Source organism: Canis lupus, chromosome 35 (assembly GCF_048164855.1).
Source record: "Canis lupus baileyi chromosome 35, mCanLup2.hap1, whole genome shotgun sequence".
Classification (NCBI taxonomy): Eukaryota; Metazoa; Chordata; class Mammalia; order Carnivora; family Canidae; genus Canis; species Canis lupus.
The window spans coordinates 3,587,320-3,614,334 of NC_132872.1; the positions used below are offsets into that span (position 1 = coordinate 3,587,320).

The 27,015-nt window shown below is 46.3% G+C and overlaps 2 protein-coding genes and 1 long non-coding RNA gene across 3 annotated transcripts in view; 2 read left to right on the forward strand and 1 right to left on the reverse strand.

Moving 5' to 3' along the window:
- The window catches only part of ITGB5 (integrin subunit beta 5), a 115,525-nt gene extending 110,690 nt beyond the window's left edge, over positions 1-4,835 (forward strand). Inside the window, exons 13-15 of the mRNA XM_072812085.1 lie at positions 1,945-2,064; positions 3,501-3,667; positions 4,293-4,835. Of these exons, the coding sequence (XP_072668186.1) occupies positions 1,945-2,064; positions 3,501-3,667; positions 4,293-4,388 (383 nt within the window). The 3' untranslated portion in view covers positions 4,389-4,835. The remainder of the gene's footprint in view (positions 1-1,944; positions 2,065-3,500; positions 3,668-4,292) is intronic.
- Positions 4,836-7,568: 2,733 nt separating this feature from the next.
- LOC140624722 (uncharacterized) overlaps positions 7,569-27,015 on the forward strand; it is a 34,777-nt gene continuing 15,330 nt past the window's right edge. Inside the window, exons 1-2 of the long non-coding RNA XR_012024202.1 lie at positions 7,569-7,682; positions 8,150-8,238. This is a non-coding gene — a long non-coding RNA (uncharacterized lncRNA). The remainder of the gene's footprint in view (positions 7,683-8,149; positions 8,239-27,015) is intronic.
- UMPS (uridine monophosphate synthetase) overlaps positions 19,552-27,015 on the reverse strand; it is a 28,348-nt gene continuing 20,884 nt past the window's right edge. Inside the window, exon 6 of the mRNA XM_072811650.1 lies at positions 19,552-19,924. Within this exon, the coding sequence (XP_072667751.1) occupies positions 19,755-19,924 (170 nt within the window). The 3' untranslated portion in view covers positions 19,552-19,754. The remainder of the gene's footprint in view (positions 19,925-27,015) is intronic.

The following is a 27,015-nucleotide window of genomic DNA, read 5'->3' on the forward strand; positions in this document are numbered from 1 at the left end:
GGTTTCTCTTGCGGGTAATGGGAATGTTCTGGAATTAGATGGTGAGAAGAGTCGCACAACATTGTGAATATACTAGAATGACAGACGTGTACGCCTCAGACGGTGAGGGAGAAACAAGCCTGTACCACGGAAGGGCTTCTGCCTCAGGCTCCCTTGCTGGCAGCCCTGCCCGCTGCCCCTGCCCTCGGCTGCCCAGCCTCCCGTCTTGGCCCTGACGCGCCGCCTGCAGAGGCGTCCTTGCTCCTGCCCCCTTGGTGTTCGCCGACCACTGTGGCCCGGTCCTGGCTCCTGAGTACGTGGAGCCCTGCGCTGCGCCGAGCCTTGCTCGTTGGGCGCCTACTGTGCACCGGGGCGTGGGCGAGTCCAGGCGACCAGCGGGGAGCCTGCGGAGTCGGTCTCCTGCCACCCTCCTGCCGCTGCCTCTGCTTGCGACTGGGGGCCTGGCTCGCGGCAGGTTCTGCTCGCAGACCTGGGGCAGGGGCCCCGCCTAGGCACGACTGGCAGGAGGGACAAGCCCCCAGGGATGCGCCCGCGCTGGGGCAGCCGCCGCCGGCCTCTCCGTGAGAAGGCGTCTGCTCAGAGTCGCTGTTTACCCTTTCCCTCCTGCTCCTGGGCCTTGTTCATGCGCGATACGCTCACACTCACCCAGTCCAGGCCTTCAAATTTGATAACCACACTAATTTGTCTGATTCGAGGTTAAAACTCCTTCGAGGGGGCAGCCCCGGTGGCGCAGAGGTTTAGCGCCGCCTGCAGCCCGGGGTGTGATCCTGGAGACCCGGGATCGAGTCCCACGTCGGGCTCCCTGCACGGAGCCTGCTTCTCTCTCTGCCTCTCTCTCTCTCTGAATAAATAAATAAATAAATATTTTAAAAAATAAAATAAAATAAAACTCCTTCGAGCGGTAGCGCTGCCAAGGCCAGAGGTGAAAGGCATTTCACGCCATAACCTCAGCCCACTGGCCGTTGCTGCGATGTCCCCTCCCCTTCCCCGGCCCCCTTGTCCTCCTGGAGATCAGTCTCTTTCCCAAAGAAGCCTTGGAGTGCCGGTGACACCTGGACAGGGGCTTGTGCCTCCGTCGTGTTGGGGTGACAGCGGTGTGGGGCCCGGCGGGGAGTGCTGCAGGTGATGGCTGGGTGGGCCCGGGCCCCACGCCAGCAGTCCCCACACTGGCCCGCTGCATCTGTGGGTGCAAGCAGCACAGCAGGTGCCAGACCCTTGTCCAAACGTCCTCATCCCCCTTGGTCCAGGCTAGCATGGAGCTGCTGACGCTTGCCCGCTGCAGCCGGCTTGCAGCCAAGCTGGACTCCGCCGTGAGCCCTTGTCCCGGCCCCACAGGCCCCGGGGTGGCTCCTTCTTTTCTGTGTCGCTTTAACATCCAGAGCAATCCCCCTTGCCAGCCTCACCCCCAGGCTTAATGCCAGCGCCTCCTTCTGCTTCACATCACTCCCAGCTGACACCTGACACCTCGGACTGTTTGAAGAGCCCCTCTCTTGCATCCCCAGGGAGGCCTCACACCTCAGGGCATTCATGTCCCCAGAGCTACCCAGACTGTGCTAGGGCTGCTGCATTCCTGACCTGAGAAACCTGAGCTCATCTGTAAAGACCCAACCTCCCCTTTAGGCCTCTCTGCACCCCTTTCCTTTTTATTTTTTATTTTTTAAGATTTTATTTATTTATTCATGAGAGACACACAGAGAGAGAGAGAGAGAGAGAGGCAGAGACACAGGCAGAGGGAGAAGCAGGCTCCATGCAGGGAGCCCGACGTGGGACTCGATCCCGGGTCTCCAGGATCAGGCCCTGGGCTGAAGGCGGCGCTAAACCACTGAGATACCCGGGCTGCCCTGCACCCCCTTTCCTAACTGAGGTGCTTGGCTCCCCGCCTGTGCATCACCATCAGCACGCCGGGTTGCTCAGGGTGGACATTTCTGCTTGGTTTTCTTCCAGTGAAAGATGACCAGGAGGCTGTGCTTTGCTTCTACAAAACCGCCAAGGACTGTGTCATGATGTTCACCTACACAGAGCTCCCAAGCGGGAAGTCCAACCTGACAGTCCTCAAGGAGCCAGGTGGGTACAGGCCGGCTCTGCTCCCCGGGGAGCTCGGCTTCTGACACCTTCCCCTGCTCCGGGCTTGTCGCCCTTCTGTCCTCACTGCCTTTCCAAACTCCAGAGACAGGAGGGTCATCATTTCTCATAAATTCCAGGATCTGGGGTGTCGGGGTGGCTCAGCGGTTGAGCATCTGCCTTTGGCTCAGGGCGTGACCCCGGGGTCCTGGGATCGAGTCCCTCGTCAGGCTCCCTGCAGGGAGCCTGCTTCTCCCTCTGCCTGTGTCTCTGCTTCTCTCTGTCTCTCATGGATAAATAACTAAAATCTTTTAAAAAAAAGAGAGAGAGATTGAGACCAGGATGTAAGGCGGCCCCTACCCAGCTCTGAGAGTTTGGAAGAAAGGAGGGCATACGCCTGGGGACCCACTGCTGGGTGGGGCTCGGGGGGCACGGTCTGCAGGCAAGGAGACGGAGCATTGGGGTAAAAGAGGCCACGGCACAAGCCTGAGCTGCGCGGCTGACGACGGGGAGCAGCTGCAGGGTCTGCAGAGTGCGTGCCTACGGGTGTGGACGGTCCAGGCTCCCCTCAGGGACATCTGGGTCCGCACCCAGCTGCAGTGCTTACCTGCCCGAGAAGGGTTAGATGGCCGTGCTCGGCTCCCGGGCCACTGAGGAGGTCAGGCCTCAATGGCGACCTTGATAATGCCGCCTCATGCCTTGGACCTAGGGAATCCGAGTTTCTAGTGTGACCCCTTTCATTTTTCTCCAGAAGGGGCTCAGGGTGAGGAGAAAAAGATTTGCTCCCTTCAATTTCCAGCATTGCAAACTGTTTTTCCAAATTGAGCCAGACCACATAATGTGCCCTCTTGGGGCCAGCGGCGGAGGGACCAGCCCAGGACGCATGCCTGCAAGAATGAGGCTTTGTCTTCAAGTGCTGGCTTTGCGGTTCTTTGAAAATAAGCACATTTGCGTCAAAAGGGCCCCACTAAGGGCTTACAAATGTTGGCTGGCCCCCAGCCCAGCCCTTGTGGATGTGGCTCCAGGAGGCCTCCTGCCTGCGCAGTCTGCTCCTGACACCATTTACGGGGAGGCTGTGGCCCGTCCAGTCCGGAGAAGGAGCACTGGCGCGAGGGGCGGTGCTGCTGAGCACACGCTGCACGCGGCCGCCCAGGGTCTGGTCTGCTTGTTGCCACACGGAGACCCGCTGTGTGGTTTGCAACAGGCGCCATCCCTCCTGGACGCTTCCTTTGTGTGCCTCGGAGAACACCTCTGGCCCCCTCCCCACCAGGTCTTCCAGAAGCAATGGGAGGACCTAAGCGAGAAGAGAGGAAAGGCATTTGGTAGAGGCGCCCCTGTCGCGCCAGTTAGGTCCCAGGTGGGGTAGGGTGGGGTGGGGCCGGCAGGCGCGTCGTGCTATCCTGGTGCCTTCGCTCACTCTGCCTCCTGGTCCCCTCCAGAGTGTGGGACTGCCCCCGACGCCACAACCATCCTCCTGGCCGTGGTGGGGAGCATCCTCCTGATTGGGATTGCGCTCCTGGCCATCTGGAAGCTGCTGGTCACCATCCATGACCGGAGAGAGTTTGCAAAGTTCCAGAGCGAGCGATCCAGGGCCCGCTATGAAATGGTAAGCCGAGGGGATGCTGGAAGTAGGAAAAAGAGGTCAAGCTCAGAGGCGTGGTTGAGGTCACACAAGCTTTAAGGCCCGCTACCATCTTTGCCATTCAAAGCAAAGAAACGAAACGAAGTCCCATTCTGGCTGCTGAGAACGCACGGCCCCCCACAGACCCAGCTCAGGACGCTCACGGGCCAGTGGCACGTGGCGCAGCCTGGGCAGGAAGCATCTGGATGGCCCCAGGGAGCCCACAGACTCAGCAAAGGACCTCAGGTTCTTAGTCTGTTGCAGCATCTATTTGCACGAGTCTTGCCTCCCAGGCCAACCGTATGCCCCACCCTAGAGACTGAGTACAGTGAGCCCCCCTGAACCCACAGGAAGTTTCTCTTAAGGTTGGAAGGGACTTCAGGGATGGGCTGCTCCAGCCCCTCGTTTCAGGGGTGAAGAGTAGAAGCTCCAGGACTGGGAGGGTCTTTCCCAGGGCAGGGCCAGGCCTGTGGCACAGGGCGGTCACCCCCCCTCACGCTCAGGCCGCTGCCGTCTGGGGTGACCTGCCAGGGAAGGGCCTCTAACCCTGAGCGGCGTCTGTTCAGACGAATGGACGCAAACACGTGCTCTTGCCTTGTGTGTTCTGTAGGCTTCCAACCCTCTGTACAGAAAGCCCATCTCCACACACTCCGTGGACTTCACCTTCAACAAGTTCAACAAATCCTACAATGGCACAGTGGACTGAGAGCCCCTTCTCCTCTGAGGGCCACAGGGGGCTGACGACAAGTCAGAGACCAGTACGCCTGGCACGGCCACTCGACTAGATCGTGGCCCCCGAGAGGGACAAGTGCACACGCCTTCCTGTGACCCTGGGGGCCAGGAGCCCACTCCCTGCACCGGGAGGCAGCCCGTGTGCCACCTAGCTGCTGGGCCACAGCCACGCCAGGCGGACACCCCTCCGAGCCCGGGAAAAGGCCCGGGACCGCGCCGCTCTCCGCTTTCCGCACCACGTCCAGCGCGTCGTCTCCGGGCACCGCTGGGAGCCCAGGCCGCCTGTCCCTTCCAGGAGGGCTGAGCCTCCAGGCTGCCCAGAGGAGAAGGCTCTTGGGGAGCGTCGGAGTGTTTAAAACCAACACACGCTCTGGCTTTTGTGTTGATCATTTTTATATGAAATAAAAAGATCGTGCATTTATGGTATCGTTCTGATTACTGCAAATGGTCTGCCTGGTATCTGTCCTTGCACAGGGGTGTGGGTGATGGGATCGTGGAGATGCCTGCCGAGGGCACGGAGCTGCAAATGCCAGTTTCCCAACTCTGTCCGTGTTGGTTTAGTACTTTTGTAATGAAAGGGGGAAAGTTTGGGATTGAAAGTAAAGATTCAAACCAAAAGAGTGTGTGTTTGCCTGACATTCTCTGTGGCGTGCGTATTCCTGTCCAAAGTGGTCCTACGCGGTGCCCCCATGGGGGGTGGAAAAGACTGTGTCCTTCCTCAGGGGACCCAATAAGCCAGTCCGCTGTCCCAGACCTAGGCTCCTCGGGGTGCTTGAGGGAGAGCTGAGTCTGTGCCTTTGGACCCTCCCGGGTGTGGGGTAAAGGGTGAGCCCCGCCCTAGAGGCTGAGAACCACCCACCGGCCTGCCTGCCCGGCCCCAGGTGCCGAGGCTGGAAATGCATCCTGCGCGTGAAGAAAGATGGGATGGGACTTCCGCCCACGGGCACTTTCTACGTGGAGAACAGTTCCTTTCCAGCACCTCCCCAGTCAACCCCTGTATCCCAACGAGGCCCAGAGCCTACTTCAGTGTTTCTTCCTGCAGGTTCCTGAGGTCCCCTCCAGTTCCCCTGAGACTGAAGGGCCCCGACCAATTCTCTGATCCTGCCCCCCAACCTCATGAGAGGCAAGTGTGAGGGAGGGGCAGTCACTCGCCCAGGGACCAGGGTGTGAGCTGATGACAAACGGGCTAGGCCGGGTCTCCGCCAGCCGCCGCGCCGGCCTCCTAGCGCCCGTGCACTCCAGCAGCATCTCTTCCCCTGATCAGTTTTTCTGCTCTGGGCATCACGTCAAGGCTATTAGGCTTTCATTCCAAAAAGTTTTTTTTTTTCATTCCAAATTTATCTGTCCTCAGCCTTGGTCCGATGTCCCTTACTTCACTTTGGCGAACACTGAGACAAGGGCCTGCCTGTAAATAAGGCCTCTCACCTGCGGCCAATACGACAGATTCATGCCTCAAAGCCTTTATTGTAGTGGGGGCACCTGGGTGGCTCAGGTGGCTCGGGTCATGACCCCGGGGCCCAGGGATCCCCAGGCCCTGGGGTCGAGGATGCATCGGGCTCCCTGCTCAGCGGGGAGGCTGCCTCTCTCTCTCTCCCTCAAATAAATAAAACCTTAAAAAAAACCCCACCTTGACTGTAATAAAGCGAAATATAAATAAATATATAAAATGGATCAACTCGTGGCTTTGAGGCTAAATTGAGAAAAATACGGTTTTGGAAGAAACTGGGTTTCTCTTCTGTTTAATTGTGGGTTTCCTGGAGACAAATCATTTGCTTGCTGAAAGTCTTCTATTCGGGGATCCCTGGGTGGCTCAGCAGTTTAGCACCTGCCTTCAGCCCAGGGTGTGATCCTGGAGACCCGGGATCGAGTCCCACGTCGGGCTCCCTGCATGGAGCCTGCTTCTCCCTCTGCCTGTGTCTCTGCCTCTCTCTCTCTCTCTTTCATGAATAAATAAATAAAAATTAAAAAAAAGTCTTTTCTAGCAGGCAGCTCTGTAAGGCGCTGAGCCACAGTCTAAAGGCTTATCTGCTCCTGGCGTCCACCCGACAGGAGTTGGGAGGATCCGGCCGGGCCGCCCTCCCCAGCGGCTCCCGGTGCCCTGCTGCCCCCTGCGGGAGGCTCGGGCCAGGCTGCTGGGCGGCCTCGCTCCTGAGCCTCCGACCCTGCCTTTGATTCTTACTTATTCCTCCCCTCCGCCCTCCGTCTATGCCAGCCCCCGCCCCCAGCACCAACGGGGCTCCTCAGCACGAATAGGAGCAGGACGTGGAGGGGGCTGCGGGGCGGCTGACCCGGCCCTTCCTGCCGCCGCTGTGGAAGCACCTGGACATGCAGGGAGCACAGGCGGCTCTGGAAAAGCCTCTCCCCACAGCTGTTTGGAAGGATGTTAGGGAGGCGCCTGCTGGAAAGGACGTGGGCAGCCCGGGGGGGCTCAGCGGTTTGGCGCCGCCTCCAGCCCAGGGTGTGATCCTGGAGACCCGGGATCGAGTCCCGCATCGGGCTCCTTGCATGGAGCCTGCTTCTCCCTCTGCCTGGATCTCTGCCCCCCCCATGAATAAATACATAAAATCTTTAAAAAAAAAAAAAAAAAAGAAAGGACAGCTGGGGGCTGTTTGCCTTTGTAATTCATCTATAGCGACTTAATATACGGGTCTCCAAATGGTACTTACTTTAATTGATTTTAAACGACTTTTTCTAATTGCAAAAGGAAGACATGGACAAGATGGGAAACAGAGGTATCCTCAAGACAGAATCTTTTCTCATCATACCAAGCAGGGTAACCACTCTAGCTTTTTGTGTATGGCTTCAGTCTCGTTTTTTTTTTTTTCTATGAATATATATGTAATTTTGACCAAATTAGGATTTGTCGGACTGTCGCTCTCCTTAAGAGGACCAAGACCTTATTTGACCAAGACCTAGTTCTTTGTCAAACTAAAGGAAAAGCTACTCCTTTGGGGGAAGAGATGGGCTTTTAAAATCTGTTGAATTAGGATCCAAGCTTGAGGTTGATTGTCAAGAAACTCTTGGGATAGATTTCGGGTAACAGCAAACAGATGGGGAGGTGGGAGGGGAGGAAGGACCTTTCTCTCCATCGAGGATCACCTGGTAACTGGGTAGCTCCTCCCTCTCTGCGAGGGCTGCCAGGTGCAGGCTCCCTGCCAGCTTCTGGAAAGGCGCCTGGGCCTCCGGCCACCAGCAGGCTTGGTGACGCTGCAAGGGGCAGTGGAGGATGGGAGGAGGCTGACAGCGCTCGGCTGCAACCCCGGAGGAGGTGAGGGGTGGACCCACGTGTCTGAGGCGCCGAGGGGCCCGGGACGTGGGTGCTGAGCCGCGCTGGAAACGCCACGGGCAGGGCGCGTGGGGCAGTGAGGCCTTCTGGGCCCTCCGCGTGGGCCGGGGGCTGGGGAGGCCTCCTTCCGCCCCCCGCCTGGCTTCTGTCCCCCGCAGCTCAGGGCCCCCAGCATCAGGCCCTAGACCCTTGGGGGAGGGTGGGAAGGGCCCAGAGTGAGGCGGGGAGAGTCCTGTCTGCGGTGCCCTCCTGGGCTCCCACGGGCCCCCTGCTGAGCTCGCAGCCCTGGGGCGGCTGGTGAGAAGGTCTTCAGATCCAGTTCCTTTCTCTAAAGAGCTCAGTGCTGGCAAGTTCTGCTCCTTTCTTTTGTCACGTGATGGGGCCTGTCTGGGTATCTCAATGGTCAGGACGCTGGGACCTAAATGCAACAAGCCTTTCCCTCCACACAGGATTTTGGGATCCTTCTGACCCTGTCCTGCTCTACCACTTCTTCACCGTAAGGGCCTCCAGTTTTGTTGCAGAAGGGCGCATCCAAACTGTAAGTAACCCTAAACCCCAACCTTCGAGGATAGGGGGCTACTTAACCTCTCTGTGTTGTGGGCCCTTTCAGCATTCTGGTAAATGCTACCGACCCCTTGTCAGAATAATGCATGTAAGTGTGTAAATGTAAACATAACCCAAAAGTCTGGACCTAAAACTCTCCATCTTAGTTTGACTCCAGGAACACCCTCGAAGGCCTGTCAGTTAAAGCTTTGTCGGTCGGCTTAGAATAGCAAACCCCTGAGTCGAAAAGCAGCTCCCCCGCCCCGCATTGGACCCTTACAATAGGCCCACCTGGTGCTCAAGGAAGGCACTTCTGCGTTTTTACAAAGGATGACCTTGAGGTCAGCCACCCCGCGGGGTGTGAGGGCTGACAAGGGAGACCCCAGCTCAGGGAACCCTGCTCTGGTTTGACGCTCTTTCCTCCACACCGCACGTCCTCCCGGAGACGTGACTGTCGGCCTCTTATCCCCGAGCTCACGTGTAGGGGCGGTCACATGGTGCTTGTCTGTCTTTGTCGGACTTCTCTTAGCACAAAACTCTCTAGGTCCATCCGTGTGGTTTTAGCGGCAAGGTCCCATTCTTTTTTATGGCCGAGCAATATTCTATTGTATATACCTATGGGCATGTGTACACGTGTGCGCGCACATCCCGTCGCCTTTATCCATTCATCTGTCCGTGGGTACCTGGATTGGCGTCTGTAACTTGGCTATTGTAAATAATGCAGGACGTTTCCTTAGATAGGCACCCACCCAAGGCATTTTTTTCATGGAGGAAACTCCACCCTGTTTTGCACAGTGGCCACACCGGTTTATATTCCTACCACTGTAGGTAGGGGGCACTTTTCTCCACATTCTCACCAACACTTGTTATTTCTTGTTTTTCTGATTCTACCCAGTATGACAGGAGCGAGGTGACATCTCGTTGTAGTTTTTTTTTTTTCTTTTCGTTGTAGTTTTGACTCGCATTTCCCCGATGATGAGTGATGTTGAGCACCTTCTCGTGTGTCTGTGGGCCGCCTGTAGGTCTTCTTTGGAGAAATGCTTATTCAGGGCTTCTGCCCACTTTTTAATCAGTTGGTTGTTTTTCTTGGTTTTGAGCTGTTTGAGGTCTTTATATATTTTGGATATTAACCCCTTATCAGATGTATCATTTGCAGATGTCTTCTCACATTCCATAGGTTGCCTTTTCTTTTTTTCTTTTTTTCTTTTTTTTTTTTTTTGCCTTTTCATTTTGTGTGACAGTTTCCCTTACGGTGCAAAAGCTTTTTATTTTGGTGTAGGCTCAATAGTTCACATTTGCTTTTGTTTTTTTCCTTTGCCCAAGGAAACATCCATAAATAGGTTGCTAAGGACAGTGTCCAAGAGATTACTACCTATGTTTTTTTTTTTCTAGCAGTTTTATGGTTTCTGGCCTCACATTTAGGTTTTTAATCCATTTTGAGTTTATTTTTGTATACGGTAGAACATGTGATGCCTCTAGCTTTGTTCTTTCTCAGGATTGCTTTGGGTATTTGGGGTCCTTTGTGGTTTCACATAAATTTTAGCATTTTGATAAAACTTTGGTATTTAGACAGGGATTGCATTAATTTGTAGGTTGCTTTGGGTAGTAGGAAAATTATAATGATTCTTCCAAACCATGAGCATGTAATATCTTTTCATTTATTTGTGTCATCTTTAGCTTTTTTCATCAGTGTCTTTCAAAGTATAGGACTTTCACTTCCTTGGTTAAATTTATTCCTAGGTGTTTAATTTTGGGGAGTGCAATTGTAAACAGGATTGTTTTCTTAGTTTCTCCTTCTGCTACTTCATTATTAGTGTATAGAAATGCAACAGCTTTCTGTATTAATTTTGTATCCTTCAACCTTACCGAATTCCTTTATTCTAATAGTTTTTTTCTGGTGGAGTTTTTAGGTTTTCTACATACAGTATCATCATCTGCAGAGAGTTACAGTTTTATTTCTTCCTTGCCATTTTGGATGACTTTTATTTCTTGTCTGATCACTGCAGCTAGGACTTCCAGTACTAGTGTTGAGTAAGAGTGGGGAGGGTGGACATCCTTGTCTTGTTCCTGGTCTTAGAGGAAAAGCTTTCCATTTTTCAACATTGAGTATGATGTTAGCTATATGTTTTTCACATATAGCCTTTGTTATGTTGAAGTATGTCCCCACTAAACCCATTTTCTTGAGAATTTTATCATGAATGGATGTATTTTGTCAAGTGCTCTTCTGCATCTACTGAGATGATCACGTTTTTTTATCCTTCCTCTTGTTAATGTGATATATCATGTTGATGGATTTATGCATACTGAACCACTCTTGCATTGGAATAAATTGCACTTGATCATGGTGAATGATATTTTTAAAGTAGTGTTGAATTCATTTTGCTGATATTTTGTTGAGAATTTTGCATCTATTTTCATTGGGTTTTGGTTTGGGGTTGTTTTTGTTGTTATTTTTGGTAGTGTCTTTGACTTTGGTATCTGGGTAATGCTGACCTCACAGAATGAATTTTTCCGTCCTCTGTTTTTTGAAATACTTTGAGAAGAATAGGTATTAACTCTTCTTTAAATGTTTGGTAGAATTTACCTGTGAAGCCATCTAGTCCTGGGCTTTTGTTTGTTGGAACTTTTGTGATTGTGGATTCAATTCATTACTAGTAATAAGTTTATTTAAATTCTTTAGGGGTGCCTGGGTGGCTTAGTCAGTTAAGCATCTGCCTTCGGCTCATGTCAGATCTCAGGGTTCTGGGATGGAGCCCTGAGTTGGGCTACCTTCTTCGTGGGGAGTCTGTTTTTCCTCCTCCTTCTGCTCCCCCTGCTTATGCTCCCTCCCTCTCTCTCTCAAGCAAATAAATACAATCTCTTTAAAATACATATATATTTTTTTTATTTCTTCCTGATTCAATTTTGGAAGATGGTATGTTTCTAGGAACTTCATTCATTTCTTTAGGGGGTCCAATTTGTGGCATACTATTTTTTTGTAGCAGTCTCTTATAATCCTGTGTATTTCTGTGGTGTCACATTTATTATTTCTTCTCCATTTCTGATTTTGAACCCTCTTTTTTTTTTCGTGATGAGTCTAGATAAAGGTTTATTGAGCTTTGTTTATCTTTTCAAAGAACCAGCTCTTCGTTTCATTATTTTGTTTGGTCTCTATTTCATGTATTTATGTTCTAATATTTATTATTTTTTTTGCTGCTATTAGCCTTGGGCTTTGTTCTTATTTTTCTAGTTCTTTTAGGTATAAGGTTAGGTCGTTTGAAATTGTTTCTTGAGGTAGGCCTATATCACTATAAACTTCCCTCTTAGAACTTCTTTTGCTAGGCAGCCCCTGTAGTGCAGCTGTTTAGCACCGCCTGCAGCCTGGTGATCCTGGAGGCCCAGGATCAAGTCCCACGTTGGGCTTCCTGCATGGAGCCTGCTTCTCCCTCTGCCCGTGTCTCTGCCTCTCTCTCTCTCTCTCTCTCTCTCTCTCTCTCTCTCTGTGTGTGTGTGTCTATGAATAAATAAATAAAATCTTAAAAAAAAAAAAAAAAGAACTTCTTTTGCTATGTCCCAAAGATTTTGGACTACCATGTTTTGTCTATATGAATTTTTTTACATTCTTTTTGATTTCTTCCTTGACACAATCATTGTTTATTAGCATGTTGTTTACCCTCCATATGTGTTTTTCCCAGATTTTTCTTGCAATTGATCTCTAGTTTCATAGTCATTGTGGCTGGAGAAGATGCTTGATGTGACCTAAACCTTAAATTTATTGAGACTTGTTTTGTGGCCTAACCTGATCTATCCTGGATAATGTCCCATGTGCACTTGAAAAGAATGTGTATTCTGATGTTTTTGGATGGAATGTCCTATATAGGTTAGGTCCATCTAGTCTGATGTGTTATTCAAGGATATTCTTGCCTTATTAATTTTGTATCCGGATGATGTATCCGTTGATATAAGTGGGGTGTTAAAGTCCCCTACTATTATCATACTTTTGTCAATTTCTCCCTTTATGTTCATTAATGTTTACTTTATGTATTTAGGTGATCCTAGGTTGGATGCAAAGATATTCACAATTGTTATGTCCTCTTGTTGGATTGATCCTTTTATCATTATGTAGTGCCCTTGTCTTTTGTTACAATCTGTTTTAAAGTTTATTTTGTCTGACACAGGTATCCTGTGTCCCTGTGACCCTGACTCCCTGTGCTCTCACCTCCCACCTTCCATTTGCATGTGTATTTTCATCCCTTCACTTTCAGTCTGTACGTGTCTTTAGATCTGAAGTAAGTCTCTTATAGGCAGCATACAGATATACCATATATATTTTTTTTTTATCCATTCAGTCATCCTTTGTTTTTTGATTGGAGCATTTGGTCCATTTACATTTAAAGTAATTATTGAAGGCAGCCCTGGTGGCACAGTGGTTTGGCGCCGCCTGAAGCCTGGGGTGTGATCCTGGAGACCTGGGATCGAGTCCCACATCGGGCTCCCTGCATGGAGCCTGCTTCTCCCTCTCCCTCTCCCTCTGCCTGTGTCTCTGCCTCTCTCTCTGTGTCTATGAATAAATAAATAAAATCTTTAAAAAAATAAAGTAATTATTGATAGGCATATATTTATTGCTATTTTGTTCATTGTCTTCAAGTTGTTTTTGTAGCTCTTCTCTATTCCTTTCTTTATCTCTGCTCTCTTCCCCTGTAGTTTGATGGCTTATGTTAGTGTTTTGCTTGCATTCCTTTCTCTTTATTTTAATGTGTCAACTACAAGGAGTTGTTTGTTTCTTTAAGTAGGCTCCATGCTCAGTGTGGATCCGAATGTGAGCTCACAACCCCAAGATCAAGATTTGAACTGAGATCAAAAGTCAGGGTGCCTGGGTGGCCCAGTTGGTTAAGCCTCCAATTATAGGTTTTTGATCTGTGGTTTCCATTGGGTTCATACACAGCATCTTTTTTTTTTTTTTAAAGATTTTATTTATTTATTCATCAAAGAAAAGGGGGGGGGGGCGGTACAGACACAAGCAGAGGGAGAAGCAGGCTCCATGCAGGGAGCCTGATGTGGGATTTGATCCCAGGACTCCAGGATCACACCCTGGGCCGAAGGCAGGTGCCAAACCACTGAGCCACCCAGGGATTCCCCATATACAGCATCTTATGCATATAGCAGTCTGCTGTGATGGTCACTTAAGTTCTAACACATTCTAAAAGTACCAAACTTCTACTTCCTCCTCCATGTTCTGTGTATGCCAACTTTTACATTTTATTTTGTGCATCTCTTGACTAATTTTTATGGGTATAAATGATTTTACTACTTTGATGTTTTAACCTCTATACTGGCTTTAGTAAGTGATTAATCTACCTTTACTATAGGTTTGCTTTTACCTGTGATTTTTTTTTTCATGATTTTCCTCTAGTTACAGACTTTTCTTTCCACTTAAAAAATCTTTAATTTTTCTTTTAAGGCTGGCTTAGTGGTGATGAACATGTTTAGGTTTTGTTTGGGAAAATCTTTATTTCTACTGGATAGAATATTGGCTATTGGGTTTTTCCTTTTCAGTACTTTAAATATATCACGCCACTCTCTTCTGGCCTGAAAAGTTTCTGCCAAAAAAATCAACTGATAACCTTATGGGGTTTCCCTTGTATGTACCTGTTTTTCTCTTGTGGCTTAAAAAAAAAATCTCTATCACTTTTTTTTTTTTTTTGCCATTTTAATTATTATGTGTCTTGGGGTGGACCTCCTTGGGTTAATTTTGTTGGAGGCTCTCTGTGTTTCTTCAATCTGGATGTCTGTTGCCTTTCCCAGATTAGAGAAGTTTTCAGCTATCATTTTTTTAAATAAATTTTCTGCCCCTGTCTTTCTCTTATCCTTCTGGGATCCCTATAATGTGAATGTTATTACACTTGATAGTGTCACCGAGTTCCCTTAACCTAGTCTCACTTTATTACTCACTTTTTATTTTTATTTGCTGTTCAGCTTGGTTGCTTTCCTTACTATGTTTTCCAGATTGCTGACCCATTTTTTTTTTTAAGATTTTATCCATCTATGATAGTCACAGAGAGAGAAAGAGAGAGAGAGAGAGAGAGAGGGGCAGAGACACAGGCAGAGGGAGAAGCAGGCTCCATGCATCGGGAGCCCGATGTGGGATTCGATCTCGGGTCTCCAAGACCACGCCCTGGGCCAAAGGCAGGCGTTAAAACGCTGCGCCACCCAGGGATCCCTGCTGACCCATTTTTCTGCGTCATCTAATCTGCCGTTGATTCCCTTAAGGTATTCTTTATTTCAGTTATTGAATTTTTCAGCTATGTGTTTTTTTAATATGTTCTATTTCAAAAAAATAAAAAATAAAAATAATAAAAAAATAAATATGTTCTATTTCTTTGTTGAAGTTCTGAGTTCATATACTCTGCTCAAATCCAGTGAGTATCTTTATGACCATTACTTTATCAGTCATGTTGTTTATCTTTATTTCATTTAGCTCTTTTACTATGATTTTTGTCTTGTTCTATTTGGGACATATTCCTGTATCTCTTCATTTTGTCTAATTCTGTTTGTTTCTATGTATTAAGTAGGCCAACTACATCTCCTGGTCTTAAAAGTAGTGGGCTATGATAGAAGAGGTCATGTGGCACCCTATAGTGCAATCCCTGCCAGTCACTAGAACTAGGTGCTCCAGGGGTGTCCCCTGTGTGGGCTGCATGTGCCCTACTGTGAGCGTCTGAGCCATGGTTGCCTTCAGCCCAGCCAGCTGCAATGACCTGCTCTCTGTGGGTGCACTGGGCAGGGTTTGGTCTCCATGCTGTTGAGAGGCCTGTTTGAGGCCACTTTGGGCTCGCTGGTGAGTAGGGCTGGCAGTCAGACTTGTGTCTGCAGTTAGCCTCTGTTACAATCTGGGGCAGGGCTTGCTCCCTGCCTGGCTAAGTGAAAGGCTCGTGTTGGTGGGCAGAGCTGGCAATCAATGTGCCTACCACAGGTCAAGCAGCCATTTCTTTTGGAGAGATCACTGAAAGCAGCCAGAGGTGAGGACCACCAAGGCTGATTCTTGGTGGAATAAGATTTTTGTCTTCCTGGTAAGCAGGGCTGGATGTGGGAGAGCTTCAGCACATCATTAAGTGTATTCATTAGCTATCGTTGTGTAACAAACCACAGAATTCCATGGCATACAATAGTTAACCTCTATTATCCTGCTCACAGGCTTATAGACCAGTTGGCTCTCCTGTGGAAGGTTGGTGTGGGCTCCTCGCTTTTTTTTTCTTACTCTTCTGAGACCTGTGGGCTAATCAGGGCATGTTCTTCTTATGGTTGTGGCAGAGGTGAAGTTAGGGTGAACAGACACAGGAGTCTGGGTTCAGAACGAGGACCCTGTCACCTCCACCCATATGCCATTGGCTAAAAGTAAGTTACATGGCCAAGGCTAACATCAGTGGAATTTGAAAATATTCTCCATCTCAGACGCAAGGAACTGCTGTGTCACATGGCGAAGTTTGTGGATTCAGGGAAGGAGGGAGGATGGGGACAATAATAGAATTGCCACTTTAGTTTGGGTACTTTCTATTGAATCTCGAGAGCAATGGAAGAATATGCCTGTCAAACTGGGATTGATAGGAAGGAAAACTGCCCGTTGTCTCTTATGATGATAGGAAAGTCCTTTTGAAAGTTTAGAACCTAAGTTCCATAATGACAACAACAGTGATAGGTTGCTTCACTTCCTGTGTTTCATAAATACTGGTTGATTAACTGGTGAAAGAATATACATATGTAAATCTACATATAGACATAAAGGGGTAAAAAAAATGAATTGAATGTACCTACCTATATTGAAAAGGAGTAAAAAGAATATAACAAAAATACCAAATTAGAGTCAAGAGACAGGGATTCTTATCCTTACTCTGCTTGTAATGAGCTCTTCTGAAACGTTGTGCACATCATTTCTCATTGGGCCTCAATTTCTTCATCTGTGAAATGGGGTGATTGGATTAGATGATCTCTACAGGGCTTCCGATTTCAGTTTCCTGATTTTTTTTTTTTTTTTTTTTTTAATTCATGAGAGACACAGAGAGAGGCAGAGGCACAGGCAGAGGGAGAAGCAGGCTCCCTGTGAGGAGCCTGATGCAGGACTTGATCCCAGGACCCTGGGATTACCATTTGAGCCAAAGGCAGACACTCAACCACTGAGCCACCATGGTGCCCCAGTTTCCTAGGATTCTAAGTCAGCACTCCAGCTGCTGGCAGATCCCATATCTACTGGCCAAATATCCCCGCTGTGCCTCTGCACCACCAGCTTCCACCTGATGGGCCCTTTAAGAGGCACAAGTTCAGTGCATCTTGCTCACTGGTGTGGATCTGAGTCTGAGCCCTGAAGGGGTAAGACCGGGCTCAGGATTATTGGTTATGGCAGGCATCGCCCCTCAGGGCCTACAGTCTGCTACTAGTCTGATTCATTTTTCTGGGTAAATCTTTATCCTTGAAGTTCAATAATTTTTACAACATATGCCTAAGTCTATGCTTTTGTCCCTAACTCCTGCCTAGAATGTAGCGGGCTCTTTTACTCTGCAAACTCAAGTTTTTTTTTTTTTTTTTTCCAAACTAGAAATTGTCAGTTATTCTTAAAATGATTTCCTCTCCTCCCAGAATGTCATCTTTTTTATTCATGCATCTGTCCTCTAAGGCGCTCATCTACTCCCTATTTCCATTTCCTTGTCTCTGCTCTGAATTTTGAGGATTTCTGCCACTTGATCTTCCAGCCCACGCAGGTAGTTCTCAATATTATCATACCATCTTTAAATTTTGCATCACACTTTCAAATTCAAAACTAAAATCATTAAAAAAAAAAAAAAAAAACAACTAAAGTTATTGAAGTGCTCCCAAAACGTGGGTCTTGTTATTTTGGTCTCTGAAGTGTGATGCTTCCTGTGGCGACTCACTCTAACCAGAGGCCTTTTGCTGGGCCCCGTTCCAGGTACAGAAAATACCGCAAGAACACGAGAGTGAACCCCTGCTCTCTCGGAGCTCACACGTGTTGTGGGAGGTTTTCTCTTCTTTCTTCCCCCCCTTGCTGGATTTCCCAGGCACTTTGTCTCCCTGTGGCTCTGCGCACCTTGAGGGGGGGGCACTCTACTAGGGCAGCAAACCTATGGCTGGGTGGGAGGCCTGCACACTCGGAAGGGCCAGCACAGTAACTGAGGCTAGGCTCCATCAGAAGTCTCCGTTCCTCCCAAGCAAGGGAAATCCAGTTGACCCTCTGGTGTACACACACACACACACACACAGACACACACACGTGTGTGCCACTCCTCCCTCCCCACTATTGTTCCCTCTTCGTACCTACCTTGACGGAGACAGCACCTGGCACCTGCCCTCTTCAGAGATCCTGGTGAGGCCTGTGGTCACACTTCCAGGTTTTACCCCAATGAACCCAGGAACCATTTTGTTCAGAAGAGATGGGTGAACAGGAGTTGAGAGGAAATAACATTAGAGACGCCTTCCAGGTGCCACTTTCACCCTCCGTGCCTTTTCCCAGACACCTTACCCAGCTCCAGGGGCCACGTTAGGGAGCCCTTCCTAGGGATGACTCCCATCGGCAGGATTACGGTTGGATTGGGACTGAAACTCCGGGTCTGGGTTAACCAGTGTGCAGTGACCGGTTGGCCATTCTAGGTCTATACCCCTGTGGCTCCGCAGTGAGGGGAGGAAGACCAGGGTTCTTAGGTGCCTCCAGCACTACAAACCAACTGGCTTATGTTTTACTAACTGCCTGGATACTAGACGAGGCCAGGGATGGCGTTCCCCACCCGGTGGTCTTATAGACGTTCTGGGCGCCCTGTGAGGACTGTTCCACCTCCCTCACTAGGACAAGTTGTAATGCTCAGAGCCTGGGCTCTGTAAACACGCCCCGACTGAGAAGGGGCTACACTATCTACCTAACGCCTCCAGAATGCTTCCATGCCGAACAGTACGCTCGTAGCTCCTGACGGCGCCGAGTTGTCTGAACCAGTTTGTGTTCCAAAGCTCTGGGAGTCCAGACCACCTGGGTTTTTGCTTAGATAAAAGGCCTGGAAAAGCACTGGGCTTATTCTCAAACATCAAAATCAGAGGAAGCACTTGCTAGAAATGTAGATTTCTAGGCTTCACCCCGAATCTGAGGCAGAACCTCTGGTGGGGCCCAGAAAGCTGCATTTTAAATGCATGGTTGGGGCCTCGGATTCCCTTCCGTCATCTAGTGGGCCCTGGAGGAGTTTCAGTAGCAGAGCAGGCCGGGCCGACAAACTGATGTGGCGGGAGCTTAGGCTTGCGAAGGGCGGCTACAGACTGCAGCACAGGAGGGAGGCACCAAGATGGCTCATTCCATCCCATCAGCTCCGTAGTTCTGAGCGCTTCTCAATGTGCTGGTGGAGGAAGAACCGAGCCTTCAACCGCGATTGCCCCACTGGCACACAGCACTACTCAAGCCCTTTGAGCATGCAGAGTGGGGGCCGTTTCAAAATGGTCACCTGAGCTCACACTCTTCATTCCCCTCCCTCCAAGATGCTTCCTGAAAAGACAAAAGAACTACAGAGAATTGGGGTAAATCTCTATCAGTACTGGAGAAGAGGAATCGTCTAGAAACTCAGACGAACCTGTGGGAAACAGTGTATTTGGGGCCAGGGGAGAGGGGACACTCACAGGGCACATGCAGGAAGGGGGATGTCCCTGGCCCCAGCTCAGCAGAAACCCAGAACTGCTGAGAACAGTGTCCGCTCTCTTGCTGGGCTTTCTCTTTATTTCTAGTGAAGGCCGACTTCCCGGTCCATGACAGGTGCGGTGATTAGGCAGGATCCTGAGCAAACCATCAAATGGAACCTTAGATGTCTTGACACTACGGTCTTTTTTAAGTAAATGAAAGAGCAGCTTGTCCACTTGTAATCCACGTGAGGCAATCCACCTGTGACTGGCAGCACAGGTCCACAGCTGCTGCCTCAGTGACAGAATGAGTCAGGGCGCCTCACCCTTGGGTGAAATGGAAGCCAGATGCTGGCTTCAGGGTTACAGCTCCCATAGTCTGCCCCCCCCATCCTCCCTCTGGATATGTGGACAATACTAGTAAGAAGGAAAGGAGAATAGCTAATATGTAAATATCATTTGGGCGTCACATAAGACACAGAATAAAGGACACATGAAATATTGCACTGGTTTGAGTCTTTTGAGGTCTTAAAATTTTTGTGTCACAGCAATTACTCAAAAAGTTGATCTAGAGATGGGGGAAATGCTTGAATGTGAAAGTCCCAAACACACACAGAACTCTGACTGCCTGACCAACATCAGTGTCAATAAAAAACAAGAACAAAACAAATGTGAAAATGAATTTATTTCAGTAACAATGCAGTGATTACTCATCATTCAGTATTTCCTAAAGACTGTCAGAAATCCAGAAGTCGCTCCGACACAGAGCCCATGAAAGAATCCAATCCACTAAGTGCTGCTTACTGTTTCAGGCCAGTGCATCTCAGGAGACAATGTAGCTTCGAGGTCTTCACAAAAAGGTATCCAACACACTCAAATACCGAGTCTACTCAAATAAGCTTCCCAGGCAGCTTTTCGGTACAACTCAGCTGCTTCCAGACGATTAAATGATGTTATTATGCCCCGGCCTACAATGATGATATCAGAACCTCGTTTGCCAATAACTTCCTGTGGGCTATTGTACTGCTGGCCAAGATTATCCCCTGCAAAAACACAAAAGTCACTCTTTAACACAATAGAAAAAAAAAAATCAAGAAACCAAACAACTACTTTTCTGGAAAAGTATCTAACTAGCTCTAAATAAGTATGTGCCGTTGCTCTCCATGCTGCTCCTGGAGAGCAAGTGATTAAAAGCAGGTGAAGGGACTCCTTGGCTGCGCGAGAGACCCTCCTCGCCAATGTCGAATTTTAGAGCATTTATAGTTAACAGTATCAAAACCCAGTAAATCTCTTATGTTGCCAGAAAAGGTTATTACCAAAAAACCAAAAACCAATAAAAACTGGCCTCACCACCAAAGACAACTATAGTACACATCTCAGAATCACTGTGACACGGTTGGAAAATTCCTCACAAACCTCCAACCTGACCACAACCATAGCCCCATCAAGTACTCGGACTATATACAAACCCTAATCCTGAATTTTGACTTCCTATACTCTATCATATTTAATTAAATAACTTGTTTAATTGAAGTATAATTGACATATCCTATAATTCAGCTGCATGTCATAATGATTTGATATTTTTACACATTAGGAACTGATCTCTAAGAAAAGTCATTACTGTCACCTCACAAAGTTACTTCCATGTTGATTATGTTCCCTATACTGTATATTACATCCTCATGGCTTATTTTATTTTATTTTTAATAAATTTTTATTTATTTATGATAGTCACAGAGAGAGAGAGAGAGAGAGGCAGAGACATAGGCAGAGGGAGAAGCAGGCTCCATGCTGGGAGCCTGACGTGGGATTCGATCCCGGGTCTCCAGGATCACACCCTGGGCCAAAGGCAGGCGCCAAACCGCTGCGCCACCCAGGGATCCCTCCTCATGGCTTATTTTATAACTAGAAGTCTGTACCTCTTAATCCCCTTCACCTGTTCTGCCCATTCCCCAACTCCTTCCCCAACTGATAACCAACACTTTGTTTCCTGTACCTAGGAGTCTGTTTCTTTTTCTTCTTTTTTTTTTTTTTATAGATTCCTGTATAAGTGAAATTGTAAGGTATTGGTCTTTGACTTATTTTACTTGGCATAATACCCTCTGGGTTCATCCATGTTGTCACAAATGACAAGATTTCACCGTTTTTTTAATGGCTGAGTAACATTCCATTATGTGACATATTCCACATCTTTCTCCATTTATCTATTAATGGACACTCGGGCTGCTTCCATAGCTTGGCTATATGTTCACCCAATGAACATATGGGTGCATATACATCTTCAAATTGGTAGGTTTTTTCTTCTAGTAAAATACCCAGAACTGGAATTGCTGATTGTAGGACAGTTCTTTTAATTTTTTGAGAAGCCAGGACTGTTTTCCACAGTGGCTGTATCAATTTGCATTCCTATGCAACACTAAGAGACCACGGTTCCCTCTTCACATCCTTGTGAACACTTGTTATTTCTTGTCTTTTTGACACTAACCACTCTGATTGGTGTGAGGTGATATCTCATTGTGGTTTTGCTTTGTATTTTCTTTGATGATTAGTGATGTTGAGTGTCTTTTCATGTACCTGTTGGTCTTCTGCATGTCTCCTTTGGAAATAGGTCTATTGAAGACCTCATTTTTTTTTTTAATCCAGGGCATTTTTAAAAAAAATAAAATGCATAAGTTCTTTATGTATTTTGGATATTAACCTTTTATCCTGATGTGATGTATTATTTGCAAATTCCTTCTCTCATTCAATGCGTGCCTTTTCCTTTATTTGATGGCTTCCTTTGCTGTGCAAAAGCCTTTCAGTTGGATGTAGCCCCAATATTTTAATTTATGTTGCCCTTGCCTATGGAGACCAATCCAAAAAAATATTGCTAAAAAGTAATATAAAAGAGCTTAACTGCTTATGTTTTCTTCTAGGAGTTTTGTAACTTCAGGTCTCACATTCAAATTTGAATATAGGGCAGCCCGGTGGCTCAGCGGTTTAGCGCCACCTTCAGTCCAGGTCGAGATCCTGGAAACCCAGGATTGAGTCCCATGTCGGGCTCCCTGCATGAAGCCTGCTTCTCCCTCTGCCTGTGTCTCTGCCTCTCTCTTTCTGTGTCTCTCATAAATAAGTAAAATCTTTAAAAAAAATTTATTTTGAATTTATTTTTGCATATGATGTAAGAAGTGTTCCAGTTTTCCCAACACCATTTGTTAAAGAAACGGTCTTTTCCCCATTGTACACTCTTGTCTCATATAAAAGTGTTTATCTTAGGTCTCTCTGTTCTATTCCATTGACCTATGTGTCTGTTTCCATGTCAAATCCATATGACTTCAATTACTATAGCTTTGTTGTTATAGTTTGAAATCAGGGAGTACAATACTTCCAGCTTTGTTCCTCTTCCTCAAGACTGTTTTGATTTTTTTTTTTTTTTAAGATTTTATTTATTTATTCATGAGAGACACAGAGAGAAAGAAGCAGAGACACAGGCAGAGGGAGAAGCAGGCTCCATGCAGGGAGCCTGACATAGGACTTGATCCCAGGCCCCCAGGATCACTCCCTGGGCTGAAGGCAGTGCTAAACCGCTGAGCCACCTGGGCTGCTCCTGTTTTGACTATTTGAGGTCTTCTGTGATTCTATATAAATTTTAGGATTTTTTTGTTCTAGTTCTGTAAAAAAAAAAAAAAAGTCATTGTTATTTTAATGGAGATTGCATTGAATCTATAGATTGCTTTGGGTAATACCGACGCTTTATAATTCTTTCAATCCATCAGCACAGAATACTTTTCTATATATTTGTATCTTTAATTTCTTTCATCAATGTCTTAATAGTTTTCAGAGTACAGGTCTTTCACTTCCTTGGTTAGATTTATTCCTTGGTGTTTTATTCCTTTGGATGCAATTGTAAATGGGTGTTCTCTCTCTGATAGCTTATCGTTAGTGCATAGTAACAGAACTAATTTCTGTATGTTTATTTTGTAACCTGCAAACTCTACTGAATTCATTTATTCTAATAGTTTTATTAATAGACTCTTAGGTTTCCTGTAGAGATATATCTCATTTTACTGCACTTCACAGAATTTTTTTTTTCCTTCAAATTGAAGGTTTGTGGCAACCTTGCATTCAGGAAGTCTCCTGGTCTCATTTTTCCACTAGCTTCTGCTTACTTTTTATCTCTATCACATGTTGGTACTTTTCCTATTTCAAACTTTTACATTATTATTCTATTAGTTAATCTGTGATTAGTGATCTTTGTTACTAATTTTATTGTTTTGGGGCACAATAACCTGTGCCCATGTAAGATGGTGAACTTAATAAATATGTGTGTTCTGATTTGTTCCATCACCAGCCAGCTCTCTCCTCTTGTCCTTTCCTACTCCCTGAGACACAGCAATACCGAAATTAAGCCAATTAAATAACTGTAAGTGTCTAAGTCAAAGGAAGAATCACGTCTCTCACTTTGAATAAAAAGCTAGAGATGATTAAGCTTAGTAAGAAAAAGGCATGCTGAAAAAGCCAAGACGGGCTGAAAATTAGTCCTCTTGCACCAAACAGCAAAGCTGTGAATGCAAAGAATAAGTTCTTGAAGGAAATTAAAAGTGCTACTCTACTGAACTCTACTGTAAGTAATACCACCTTATTGCTGATGTGGAGAAAAATCTTAGTGGTCTGGATAGAAAAACCAACTATAACACTTTCTTAAGCCAAAGCCTAATCCAGAGCGAGGCCCTAACTCCCTTCAATTCTATGAAGGCTGAGGGACACCTGGGTGGCTCAGTGGTTGAGTGCCTGCCTTCAGCCCAGGGCGTGATCCTAAGTCTAGGATCAAGTCCCATATTGGGCTTCCTGCGGGGAGTCTGCTTCTCTTTCTGCCTATGTCTCTGCCTCTCACTCTATCTCTCCCATGAATAAATAAATAGAATCTTTAAAAAAATAAATAAATAAGGTTTAAGGAAAGAAACTAGGGGTAGGGGCACCTGGGTGGTGCAGTCAGTTGAATGTCTGACTCTTGGTTTCAGCTCAGATGATCTCAGGGTCTTGAGATCAAGCCCTGTGTCAGGCTGAGCTCAGTGAGCAGTCTGCTAGACTTTCGCTCTCCCTCTGTCCCTCCCCATCCTCTGTTCTCTAAAATAAATAAATAAATCTTAAAAAAAAAAAATAATAAGTGTAAGGAGAAGCAGCCAGTGCTGATGTAGACGCTGCAGCTATCCAGAAGAAAGCTCAGATAATTCATAGAAGTGGCAACACTAAACAGAATTTCAAAGTAGATTAAACAACCTTCTACTGAAAGATGATGCCATCTAGGATTCTCATAGCTAGAGAGAAATCGATACCTGGCTTCAAAGGACAGGCTGACCCTCTTTTGGTTGAGTGTTGATGCTGTTTGTGACTTTAAGCTGAAGCCAATGCTTATATACCATTTCAAAAAATCCTAGGGTTCTAAAGAATTATGCTAACTCTACTCTGCCTATGCTCTATAAATGGAACAGCAAAACCTGGATGACAGCACATTTGTTTACAACATGGTTCACTGGCTATGTTAAGTCCACTGTGGACACCTAGTGCTCAGATTGATTCCTTTCCAAATGTTACTGCTTACTACAATATACCTGCTTACCCAAGAGCTCTGCTGGAGATGTAGGAGATTAAGGCTGTCATGCCTGCTAATACAACATCGATTCTGCAGCCCATAGCAGTAATTTCAAATTTCAAGTTTTTATTTTTTTTTAAAGATTTTATTTATTCATTCACGATAGACATAGGGGGAGAAAGAGGCAGAGACACAGGCAGAGGGAGAAGCAGGCTCCATGCAGGGAGCCTGATGTGGGACTTGATCTGGGGACTCCAGGATCACACCCTGGGCCAAAGGCAGGTGCTAAACCGCTGAGCCACCCAGGGATCCCCCTCAAGTCTTATTATTTAAGAAATAGATCTCATGGGGGCACCTGGGTGGCTCAGTCAGTTAAGCATCTAACTCATGACTTCAGCTCAGGTCATGTTCATGGGTCTTGAGATCGAGCCTGCATCAGGCTTCATGCTCAGCGGGGAGTCTGCTTGAGGATTCTCTCCCTCCCCCAACTCTCTCTCTCAGGTACGCATGTGCACTCTCTCTAAAATAAATAAAGAAATCTTAAAAAAAAAAAATCTTGTAAAGCTATAGCTGCCACAGACTGTGATTCCTCTGATAGGTCTGGGTGGGAAGGGATAGGAAGAGGTCAAAATATCAGCATTAGCAGGAAGAGTTTGGAAGTTGCTTCCTGCCCTCATGGATAATTTGAGGGGTTCAAGATTTTAGTGGAAGAAGTAAGTGCAGATGTGGGGGAAACAGCAAGAGAACTAGAATTAGAAGTCAGGCCTGAAGATGTGACTAGATTGCTGCAATCTCATGATAAAACTTAAATGGATGAGGAGATGCTTCATATGAATGAGGACAGAAAGTGGTTTCTTAAGATGGTATATCTACTGGTCAAGGTGCCATAAAGACTGTTGAAATGACAACAAAGGATTCAGAATATTACCTAAACTTAGTTGATAAAGCAGTGAAGGGTCATGAGTTCAAGCCCTGTGTTGGGCTCCACAGTGGATGTGGAGCCTACTTAAAAAAAAAAAAAAAAAAAAAAAAAAAAAAAAAAAAGCTGTCAAACAGCACTGCATACTATAGAGAAATTGTTCATGAAAGAAAGAGTCCCTCGTACAACACACTTCACTGTTGACTTATTTTTTAAAATTGCCAAAGCTGCCCCAATCTTCAGCAATCACCACCATGATCAGTCAGCAGCCTTCAAAACTGAGGCAAAATCTTCCACCAGCAAAAAGATTACAACTTGCTGAAACTCAGATGATGGTTAGCATTTCTTAGCAATAAAATATTTTTTAATGAAGATATGTACTTTGTTTTTGACATAAAGCTACTCAACACTCTACAGTATAAAATACTCTATAGTATAAAAACACAACTTTTATATACACTGTGAAACCAAAAGATTCACTTGACTTGCTTTATTGGAATATTTACTGCAGTGGTCTGGTACTGGAGCTGCAGTATCTCTGAGGTGTTCCTGTGTATAGTATCATGCCATCTGCAACCACTGAGTTTTACTTTGTCCTAATTTGGACGCTTTTTATTTTTCTTGCCTAAATGCAGTTGGTGGACTTCCAATGCTTAATGAGTTTTTTTAATTTAGGTATAATTGACATAGAACATTAGTTTCAGGTGTTATGACAATGATTTGGTATTTGTACACATTGCCAACTCACCACAGAAAGTAGTTGACAGCTATCACCTTGAGTAATTACAAATCTTTGTGTGTGATGAGAACTTTTAAGACTTTTACTCTCTTAGCAACTTTCCAATACGCGATACAGTATTATAGTCACCATGCTTTACATTACATCCCTGTAATTTATTTTATAACAAACTATGTACCTTTTGACACCTATAAACTTGTTTTGTTTTTAGATTCTACATACAAGTGAGATCATGTGGTAGTTGTCATTCTCTGGCTTATTTAACAGCATAATGGCCTCAAATGTTGCAAATAGGAAGATTTTATTATTTTTATGTCATAACATTCCATTGTGCGTGTATATATATTAGTATATAAAATACATACATATAATCGTATATACACACAGTATAAACACATATATGTATATATCTTTATTCATCCACTGATGGACACTGAGGTTGTTTCCAGACTGTAGCTATTAAAAATATTGCTGCAATGAATACAGAGGTGCTTGTATCATTTTGAGTTACTGTTTTTGTTTTCCTTGGTTTAACACCCAGAAGTGAAATTACTGGGTCATATAATTTTAATTTTTTGAGGAAGCTTTACACTGTATTCTGTATTAGCTGTGCCAATTTACATTCCTGGCAACAGTGTACAAGGGTTCCCTTTTCTCCACAGCCTTGCCAACACTTCTTTTTAATAATGGCCAATCTGACAGGTGTGAGGTGATATCTCACTGTGGTTTTGATTTGCATTTCCCTGATGATCAGTAATGTTTAGCAACTTTTCATGTGCCTGTTGGCCATCTGTATGTCTTCTTTGTAAAATGTCTTTTCAGATCTTCTGCCTATTGGTTAATTGGATTGTTATTTTCTTGGCTACTGAGGTATATATACATCTTTAATGTATATTTTTGG